General features: G+C 40.6%; 1 protein-coding gene across 6 annotated transcripts in view; it reads right to left on the bottom strand.

Moving 5' to 3' along the window:
* The window catches only part of TNRC6A (trinucleotide repeat containing adaptor 6A), a 52,290-nt gene that overhangs the window by 4,878 nt on the left and 36,589 nt on the right, over positions 1-10,823 (bottom strand). For 4 of the 6 annotated variants that reach the window (XM_074841196.1, XM_074841201.1, XM_074841197.1 and 1 more), the window contains 13 exons: positions 10,240-10,404; positions 9,894-10,069; positions 9,628-9,708; positions 9,138-9,189; positions 7,572-7,714; positions 7,078-7,224; positions 6,767-6,904; positions 6,404-6,532; positions 6,217-6,294; positions 5,748-5,958; positions 2,316-2,447; positions 615-773; positions 148-288 (listed from right to left, as the gene is read on the bottom strand). In XM_074841196.1, coding sequence (XP_074697297.1) covers positions 148-288; positions 615-773; positions 2,316-2,447; positions 5,748-5,958; positions 6,217-6,294; positions 6,404-6,532; positions 6,767-6,904; positions 7,078-7,224; positions 7,572-7,714; positions 9,138-9,189; positions 9,628-9,708; positions 9,894-10,069; positions 10,240-10,404 — 1,752 coding nt within the window. The other 2 variants (XM_074841202.1, XM_074841199.1) reach the window with 2 other exon arrangements.

Genomic DNA, 10,823 nt, shown 5'->3' with positions numbered 1-10,823 from the left:
CGAGCCAAAGATGAGCTTTGCAGCCGTGAAATCCACCACACAGAAGATAAACAGGGGGATGAGCAAGTAGCAAAACACGTCTCCGAGTAAAGAGTCTCTCGCCGTGGCTGAGGGAAGAGCAGTACACAACCAGAAAACTGAACGTACCACTGTTCCTGTCCCTGAGGTGGTCAACTTCCCGCACAGTATTAATTGAGAGATTGTTTATGACACTGCCAGGAGTGACGTAAGGGTCAGTTTCAGGGTCGATGTTTGGATAACCTTTCCATGGCTCACCAGGACGAAACTCTAGGAATACAGAGGCAGAAAAGCAGCTTATTTGGATTTAATTTTTTAAAAGGAAACGGCTGTCTAAACAATACATCTCTTAATGACTGAAAATCCCAAACCTCAATTTTAAGCATTTAATTTACTTAATTTAGTCTTCTTCTCACTCTATTCATTTCTAGTTCTTCTGGTCCTGTCTCCCCAGGGTACAATCTCAGAGCAGGAGATACACTTCTCTCCGTACAATAAAACTACTGCTCCCAGCTTTCTGCAGGCTGTTTCCCCACCCGCCCGCCGTGACCCAGGAACACGGAAGAAGCCGCGCGAGCGACCCTGGCGCTGTGTACCTGGGGGCCAATTAACACTGCTAGAGCCGTTAGGCGATTTGGCACGGGGCCAGCCATCCCCAATCGATCCGGGAGGGCTGGCTGGTGAATTACTGCTGTTCATAAAGTCATAGGGAACAAATGGAGACTCTTCCAGCCTAAAACCACTTGAAATAGCACCTATCAAAAAAAAAAAGTAGTCAAACATTTTTCATAGCAGATTTTACTATTTTTATGTATCTATATACAGAAACATGCCCTTGTAAAGCATTCACAAAATATACAGCAGCATACTGTCCTCCTGCAATGTCAAGCTATATAGGAAGTCATACAGGATTATATAATCTAAAATGAGATGTCTCTGTATAATTCAGGAGAAAACTGTAAGAATGATCTCCCACAAAATCATCTCACTAAAATAGTATACTTTGTAAATTTAAGTAAAATATTAATTCAAGGGGGTAAGAGCATTCTGTGAGAGCACCACCAGATAACGGGGGCAGCGAGTATCGTCTGTGATGGGAGAGCTCTTGGAAGAAACACCTACAAAATCTGAAGGACCTTTAGCTACTGCAAAGCTCCGTAAATTCTACTCATATTCCCAGGAGGGGAAAAAAGTAAAAAATAAGAATCACTGGAGGCAGAGCAAGGAACAAAAGCACTGTACAGAATCTGTTTGATTCTGTGCAAGTCCTGTAAGGAAAAGTTTAGAAGTTATGAGGCAGCAAAGCCAAGAACATTCTACAGTTCTGAGGAAACAGATCACACTTACTAAGGATTCAATGCAATAGGGAGTTCAAATAATCAAATTCCTAATACTGTTCAGAAGACATTACCTACAGCTAAAGTAACACCGACACTTCTGACTTCTGTGGGTAACAACCAGCTGAAGTTCAGAAGTGCAGTAGCAGGGCACCTCCACTAGAGCCTTACGGCAGCAAGTCATTTCACAGTAGTAACACAGCTGACGAATCTAAAAATATCCAAACAATCCGAAGTCTGAACAGTAATAGGAGACTGGAGACATTTTATAACTATCTTTAGACAAGAACCTTTGTGCTCTAAGACTCAGATTTTAACTGGATGAGATTTCAAGCAACTGAAACAGTTGAAATGTCATAAGAATCCTAATTACTGCAATGAAATATGAAGCAACCAAGTCCACCTCCTCTCAAACTAAGCGCAGCAATGGCACTAGTCTATCCCTTCTAAGCCTCCCCATTTTCAGAATGCAAACGTACACATTCATAACCAAAACCTGTAACTAAAAATGTCAGGCATCACCAGAACGCGTGCACACGGACTTAAATCCCCATGAACCACCTTAAGGCCAGCAGGGTGGGGGGAAGAAAGCTAGAAAATGTAAAGCTTTTGATTTAAACATATATGAAACACCCCTATCCAGATTAAGGTAAAACTAGTAGCAATAGTCACACTTAAAGAAAAGTCTGGTTAACAGGGAATTCTGCACAATGTTTCCACTAAATCTCGTGACAAGATCACTTCTGTACGTAAAAACATTCATGAAAGCGATGTGCTGCTGTACGAGACAAGCAATGGGTTTGGCACAGACAATACAATACAAATTCTGACAGCTACAAGCAACACGAACAGCAGCAGCTACAACTACAGGCCTACCTAGAGCAAACCTGCATTTTGTACACGGAATGTGGAAATCTGATGTGCAACATCAAATGCTACTTCACAACAGGTTTAACATACCATGTTTGCTGGAGTTTTGATCTAACGATGTGTTCACAGAAATGCTGTCTACTGTAGTCCATTTCCTCAACCGAGATTGTGGCTCTTTAATACTGCTCATATCCATGTTTACATTCAAGTTTGAGTTCATTCCTAAAAACATATAGAGCTTATGAAATACAGACTAAACACTTTTCTTCTGCTAATTACCACTATTGTCCTAATAAACATTTAAGAGCATATTACTATAGTTATTTCATGCTTCCACATCTCTGTTTGAGAAACATTCTAGCATTTAATACAGTGAACTTACTACAGACAGAAGCTAAGCTAAGCAATGCAAAGCACTTGGAAGTTCTCAGATGGTGTCTTCATGCAAAAATGTCAGTGGAAGAAGCCATTAGGAAGATAGAGAAACTAAAGTGGAAACATGTAAAAGATGTGGCATTTCTAACACCAGTCCAGCACCACCACCACTGATCTCACCTGTACAAAGTAGAAGTACTGTACTTCGAAGAGCCATGCTCAGCTCCAGAAGACACTTTTCTCAGCAGGAGGCTGTGTCTGCACTCATCCCTACCCAGCAGAAGTTACGTACCAGTATCTGCAGTTACAATCTCCTTCCCGTTCTTACTAGGACTGTTCAACAGGACACCTTGCCAGCTTCTGACCCACACCAGCACAGACAAGCACTTTGCGTGGAACTGCACAAGGAACACTACCCCCTCCCTCCATTTATCCTGTCCACACTGAATATTAAAACCTCAGTAAGAGAAAACAAACAAAACTTGTCTTCTCCTGTTCTAAGCTGTTGTCTGTTTTCCAAAATGTTTATCTGCCAGAGAATCAACACGATGCCAACCCAAATCAATCCCAACACCTGCGAGAACCAGCTACTCTGGGCTTGGACAACGCCCACCGTTGGACTTTGGCATGCCTGCTCTCTTTCCAAGAATCCTGAATTCACAACCATACCTGGTTACATTTCCAGCCCTTCAGATCTATTTACTTCATTCCTGAAAACAGACCACTACAACATTTTAATTTAGGGCCAGAGACACACAGAGAACTTCTCAAATCTCTACTAGAAACACCTTAATTCAGCACTGGAAACTAGTGCTTAGCTTTGTTCCTAAGTCGATATTCACTGTCATATAGAAGTTGGTTTGGTTTTTTGTTTAGTTGTTTTTCATTTGTTAAAGGCATGAGCAGATGCTGAAGCTAGAAAAGCAGCCCCTTGAAAAGTCTCAGAGAAAGTGCCTTGTAACAGGACAGCCGAGTTTTCAGAAATATAACAACTATCAATAGTCGAAACAGAAAAAGGGACAAGTCCAATCAATGCAGCTTGACACCTCTCCCTCCGGCATTTTGCTGTTGCCAGAGCAATAAGCTGTGCACAACAGTAACCTTTCTTCTAACTCTGAAGCAGCTTGCAGAGCCAGGCCTCTAAAAGAAGGGTTCGAAAGCTCACAAGCCGGCAAAGAGGCACACGGAGCCGATAAGGCTAATGCCGGCCCCTCGGCGTTACGCACGTCGTCCATAGCTCCGTATCTGGAACCTCTGGACTGAGGATGAACACCCGTCCCTGGACACAAGCTGTAATTTAAACAGTCTTCCCACGAGTAATTTTTCATACCCAATTGTGAGAGATTTTATATTGTTCAGCTATACTCACTATTTGACAGAAAAAGGTATTTTTAATATTAGAAATATTTAATTCTATAAATGAATCAGGATGTGACTGCAGCTCTGGTCAACTAGAGAGAAGGACACCCCCCACCTGCCCCCAATCTCTGCTTTTGCTGAACAAATATCAAGTGAATCTCAGCAAATTCAGTTCCCCAGGGTGCAAACAGGACCTCCCTGCTTTCGTTGCTGGGTCTCCTGACGTTAACACTAGAACATGGAGGAAATCACACACCTGCAAGATTTTCCAGAAGACAACTTGGCAAGGTCAGCTCCTCCTCACACACACACCCCCCTATGCTACTATGCTCTGTGCACTTGGAGGATGCTACCAATACTCCTCTTGACTCAGTTTTTTACTAAGGGTGAAGAAATTCCAGCAACCTACTATTTCTAGCCTTAAGTTTGTATTTGTGGACTGAGTGTGACTGCACTTGCTTACATCACTATACAGCACTGTTCCAAGGGGACCCCAAGGAATTCTTACATACACTGCAGAGATTCCCGAGGGATCTCAAACAATCTTACAAATACTGCAGGTTCCCAAAACGTGGCAATGATTAAGGTGCGAAAGCAGCTACTTAACAACAGTATATAGAACAATTCAGCTCAAGAAATTAAACAGAAAGGAACCTGACATAGGCAGGATGCAATGACTCAGCACGAAGTTTGGCGAGAAAGTTAAATATTCCTTTCACTAGACCTAACACAGCATCTCTAATAGCTAAACAAACTTCATTTTTATGCTCTGCCCTCTGAATGAAAGCAGTAGTTAGATCTCGATGCCAGTCACCAGCAGCAACTATTAAGCAGCAGCCTAGACTTAGGCCACAAGCAGAACTCCCCGTGTGCCACATGCAGCGCACCAGCGCGGCCTGCACTGACCCACTGGCTCTGTAACACTCCACCTATAAGCACAAGGATTTCAGCAGCATTCTCTATTAAACAAACTTCTCTACAAAGGGCAATGAGAACGCAAAGGAAATCAGCCCAACAGAAACGACCAGATTAGAATAAAATAGAAAAGCAAACTGAAGAGGATGAAAAAACCAGGGACAAGGAACAGAGGTAAATGATAAACAGTTGTAATAAGGATACGATAGCGTTAAAAAGGGACCTAAGTAAGGAGAAAATATACAAGCCTGTAATTTCTGAAGTAGAAATTGGACAGAAGCCTGGAAATGTAGGGAGAAAGAAACAGGAGATGTTTGTATTTATAAACATTCAGACATTTTGCCTGAAACGAGACAACCGTTTTTTAAGAATGCAGAGCTAAAAGCTTTCTTCCCTGGATAAAAATCACTAAAAGGGAAATCAACATTTTGTTCTAACTATGCAATTCCAGATTCATTGGAAATGTTTTTAAAATCCAAGGAAATGGGACCACATCAATGGATTCTCTGTGTGGATTCCACTTCTAAAAGTCCTTTAGCTCCAGGAATCATAACTGCAAAAGGACTTTGGTCACCCTTGGGACCCAGAGGATAAAAAAAGAAATAAAAGGAGACAGACATTCTTTAAGAACGTAAAGCATTTTGCACTGAAATACAGTCACTTCTGGGCATGAGTGCACTTGTGAAAAAAGGTCTTTGGTGAACAAGGATAACCGGATAAGCCCCACAAAGAATTACTACTTCCATTAAAATCGTGAGAGCTGACAGGATTACAGTCACTGTTGTTTTCAGAGGCGGCAGGCAACGTGAAAAGAAAGGCCGTGTGTCACGTAAGCATTAACTGACTGCACGGAGTTAGCCCGGAGAAACCCACCTATGGGGAAGCTGCTGAACGCATTTATTGGTGATGGCCCTTTCTGTAGCTCAGGAGTAGCATGGGGTATGACATTCTCAAGGAAGGATTTCATGGTGGGTTGATGGAGTGACTGCTGTTGAGAGGGTGGAGTTTGCTGCTTCATTAACAGGTTTGGATCAAGCTGACGGGACTGTTGCATCATCTGTTGCTGCATACTAAGAGATCGACCCTTAAAAAAACAGAGCAGTTACAATATAAATAGGCAAAAGCTTTTCCACCTTTAAAGAAAGAGAATGAAACACATCTTTGGGTTCCATGCGTCTCAGCACAGCAAAACCCCAGCACTAAGCCAAGTCCCTCCTCTAAAGCTTGCCAAAATCCCATTCGCTCTCGCACACTTCAGCAGAGTTTACAACAAGAAGCGCAGCTCAGGATGAAAAAGTTTTAAAGACAGTTTGAAAAGTTAATAGTAAATGTATTTATTTACCTGCTGCTCCTGCTGTTGACGACCACCAGAAGGCATGCTTCTTTGATTCTGCGCTTTTTGCTGCTGAGCCAACAACCGCTAGGAGACAGTGTTTTGTGGTGGTTTTTTTAAGAACAGTTTATAGCTGACGTAAGTCTCTACTTAGACTTCCAAACAGAACACGGAGCAACTAGCTTTGTTAGCTTACCTGTAACTGGGAGATCTGAGAAAGCTGGTTTAACTGGGACAGTTGATTCAACATGGCTACCTGTTGTGGGCCAAAAAGTGGGCTCAGGCCACCGTTGTTTGGTGCATACTTCAGTAATGATACTGGAACCTGCAAAACGGACCAGTATGAAGAGCGACTGACAGTAACGTGCCATTAGTTACACTAGATGTAGAATATTACAACCTCCAGTCAACAGTTGCCTGGTTTCTGAAACACTCATCAAGCCAAATCGGTTTTCAAATATTTACAGAATAAATATCAGCAACACCAATAAACAGAAACCAATTTTCTGAGGCAGTATTTTGGTAGTTTACACACAGAATGTTTTGTGTACTCAGTTACCTGAGGGGATAGTAATGGAGGAGGCACTTGAGCACGTGGATTAGGCTGAGATGAATTAAGAGGTTGTGCTGGAGGCTGCTGCATGCTCCTGGGCTGTGCTGCTATATTACCAACACCAAACATACTGGGATTGCCATTCTGGGGAAAGGACGGACAGTTAGTGGCAATAAACCTCTTCTGCTGCTTCTCCCACCCCTACACATTTGAATTAGAAGTTAAACACATATTAATCACATAGGTAGCTAGGACGTTATATCAAAAAGTATTAAATGCTGTCAAGTAACATGCCAAGGATATGCACACAGCCTTACCTGTCTAACAGAATTCAAGTTTTGCATACCCAGCCCTGCTAGGGAGCCAAGGGCTTGGTTAGGTAGTGCATTATTTGAAGGGGGAAGCTTCATGTTTTGATTGGACATAAACTGCATGTTTTGGGACTCGTCTGCTACAATGCCATCCTGATTGGACAGACAAACCGATGCGCAACACCCAGCCAGCAAGCAAGCGGAAGGGAGAAACCATTGCCAGGAACAGAAGGGAAGAGTCACATGACAGTCCAGCACCAGCAGGAAATAGGCAGAAAACAAAAGAGATCAGGTTAGTCATTGGCACTGCAAACGGGCTACAGAAAGTGCTTAGTATCTTATATCAGTAAGTTAAAAAGAACAAAACATAACTTACGGATTAACAAGAAAGCCCTGATTTCCCTCTGCACTAAATGCAGAAAGCTAAGGAGCACACAGGTACTACTCAAGAGTGCAGTCAGAGAACTTTAGCAGTGCCCACCAGTAAGACACCCACTGACCTTATCGAAGTAAGGACCGCGATCCATGGAAGACTCTTTGGAAATTTGAGGACGAGAACCAGGGCCTTTTCCAACCACACGATTGTAATCTCCGACACTGAGGCCATGCTTATCCATCTCCATCCGCTTATCCTGCAATAACCCTAAGAAAAGGCAAGAGGCACGGCTACGACACTGAAGGATTACTCAGTTTTCCAGATACACTAGAAACCAGTTTATGCTTATGAAGAGCTGAGCTAATACTGCTCTCAACTAGACACTAACAACAGAAAACAGCAGCTTAGCTTCAAACTCTCTGGGCTTTACTGAAAAGGGAAAGGAAACACTGAATCAATGGCTACAGACAACATAAAACTCGGAATCAGCAAAGCATCAGATTTTGCTAGGCTTCACAAAAATATTATTCTCAGTCTTCTCTTCAAAACAAGAAAGTGCAATTGTTTAAACCTGAGTCTCCAGATGTGAACGCCGCTTTTTTTTGTTAGCGGCAATAAGCACTGTCTTGGCTTTGAAGTGGTATCTTTATCACATCCCTTACATCTGTGTAATATTTCAGAGGCCTTTTAATTTGATTCAGTTAAGAAAAAAAAAAACACTATTTAGCTAAAAAGAAACCCAACCACCTCACAAATTTAAAGTATGTGTGTTTATTAAGGCAAATTTCAAGTTATCTTTTATCATTAATTCCACTAGGCAAGCTAGAAGATCAAATAAGCAGTAATAAAGGAGTCCATTAATACTTCACTGCATGCAGTACAAGAGAATTACTTTCCAAGCAGATATTTTAAAGCAAATTAAAAAAAAAAAAAGAAATAATTGAAATATGAGGCTTGCCATTAATATTAAAATCTAAAATTCAAAGAACAATTTCTTTACACAATAGACTATGAGCCCCACAGTGAAAATACCCCATTTTAAACTGGAATAAAGAGTGCAACTACAATAAAAACTACTATTACTTTTAATTAAATATTCTATCATTAGAATATACTGTTACTAATGTATTAAAGAATGATACTATTTTTGATTTGCTAGAGGAACCATAACAGTCAGTGGGTTTAAATAAAACTGTTCACAAGACATTTTACACTCAGGTTTAAGTGTTTCTGAAGTCATTTTCAGTATTAACTTAGTTCTTAGAACTGAAAATGTGTTTCCAGGAATGAACCATGATGAGCCAGTGTGTTATTGGGAACATTTCTGTTTATATTTAGTGAAGGTATCCAGAAGGTGATCTAGATACTGATAGTACAAGAAACAAACCCACCACACCCCGAAAACATTCTTTCATGTCAACTTAATATATATAAGCTTAGCTTGATTTATGGATACTACTACTATAGCAACCAGGTGATTCAGGTGTGTAGCATTGCTCACATGACAGATTTTCTTCTCTACAAGGGTATTCCTCTTCTTTAGGGATACATATATTTAACTATATATAGCTATAACTATGTATATTTTATATATATATAGTTTTAAAAAAGTAATTTACAGAAGGATATGAACTAGAAGAGAGACTGGAAAGGAAAGCAATAAAACCTAGCTAGGTTCTCCTATTCTTACCTCCAGACATGTCCATCTTATTGCTCTGTATGGTTTCTTCTGGTGATTCTCTCTGAAGTAATAAAATGAATCATAATTATTTAATAGTAATATTTTTAAAAGCTAAACCTAAGAGATTCCTATATAATATTTCAATTCAAACCTGCAAGAAAAAAAAATCGAGACAAATCAGATGCTGTTTTAAAGCATTTTCTCCCTTTAAGCTGTTACCCAATTGAGAACAGGTATCTTCACCAAAATATATATGTAAGATTATTAAGTAAAACACCAGGCTACTGGATGAATACCTGGGTAGTGTTTACAAAAACACTTCTCATCGATAAGGAGCTCTTTTTGTAATGAGGATGCAAAGAAAAGGGATGGGCGAGAGGGAATACAAACAGAAGTAAAAATACTACGAAAAACACAGGCTAATTAAGCATTTTAATCTTTGTGCATTATAACTGGCACTGTACAAAGGCAGTAAAGCCAGGCAGAAGTAAATACTTACTGAAAAACTGAGATTTGTGAATTGCTTAATGAATGGATTGATCCATGTTTCATCTTGCTTATTTCCACCTTTCATTATTCCCTTAAAAACAGAAAGGAATTCCTGTGATACTCGGGAGATGTTCACCACCTACTGCTAAAGTTACATCATAAAACGTTATGAATGAAGGTTAAAGCTTAATGGCACCACTCAGCGCAGCAATCTGCTCTGACGTGGCTTTTAGAAGTGACAGCAGTGCAGAAACCTTGACTCAACCTCCTCATTACCTTTGTGGGCATTTTTTTCATATATGGTGGCCAATTTAAAGATGGGTTAGCTTCTTGTGAAGAACTGCTGTTCCACATTCCAATCTCTACATCCTCCTCTTCCTCCCAGCTGGTCTGACGACTGCCTGTCAATGGCATATCATCTCCACACCAACTATCTTGCATAGATTTAGGCCCTGTTGTGAAAAAAATCAAGCACGTTAACATTTCACCAGCAACTGACTGCCCTTAACACCTAAGTTAGCTTGGTGTTTACTTCAAAAGCCCTCAAAAACGTAAAGCTTCTATAGAGGTATTTCACCATCCTCCACACCCTTAATTCAAAGGTGCTGCAGAAAGCACTCACCAGGTTTATTTGAAGCCTGTTGACCAAGAGAAGCATTTCCCCAGCCAGAGGTGCCTGCTGCATCGCTGATGGGTTCTCCCCAGCTAGTACCAGTATCCATGGGCTTACCCCACGCTGAAGTTCCATTATCTACAGTAGTGGCTGGAGTAGGAGGCTCTCCCCAACCTTTCAAAGCAGTATGAGTTATTGACATGTTTTTAAACAGCATTTTAAAAGCTATCTAAAGAGACTCAAGTGCTTTGTGTTTTCTAGATCCATAACATACAATAAAAAGCATATTAGTAGACATTTACGTTTTGTATGAAGGTAATTACTACAACTGTAAACTGTTCTATTAAAAAGAACAACACAAAAATACAAGTTTCATATGTAAAAAAATACATTCTGATAACAGAAATTTCTAAGATATTAAGTTCCTAAAGAGCTGCTCATTATATTTAAGCTACTTCCCTTCACACCTGAAAAAAAGAGACAGAGCACAAAGTACTTCATCACCACCACACAAGCTCATCTGCAAGTATCATTATTCACTGCTCCCAAAATGACAAGATCAGGCTTCCTGTATGAAACCATCACCCTTTGTT

The sequence above is a fragment of the Strix aluco genome, chromosome 15 (genome assembly GCF_031877795.1).
Source record: "Strix aluco isolate bStrAlu1 chromosome 15, bStrAlu1.hap1, whole genome shotgun sequence".
In the NCBI taxonomy this organism is placed as follows: Eukaryota; Metazoa; Chordata; class Aves; order Strigiformes; family Strigidae; genus Strix; species Strix aluco.
The sequence above is the reverse complement of the archived record's forward strand: the minus strand, read 5'-3'. Positions and strand labels throughout refer to the sequence as shown.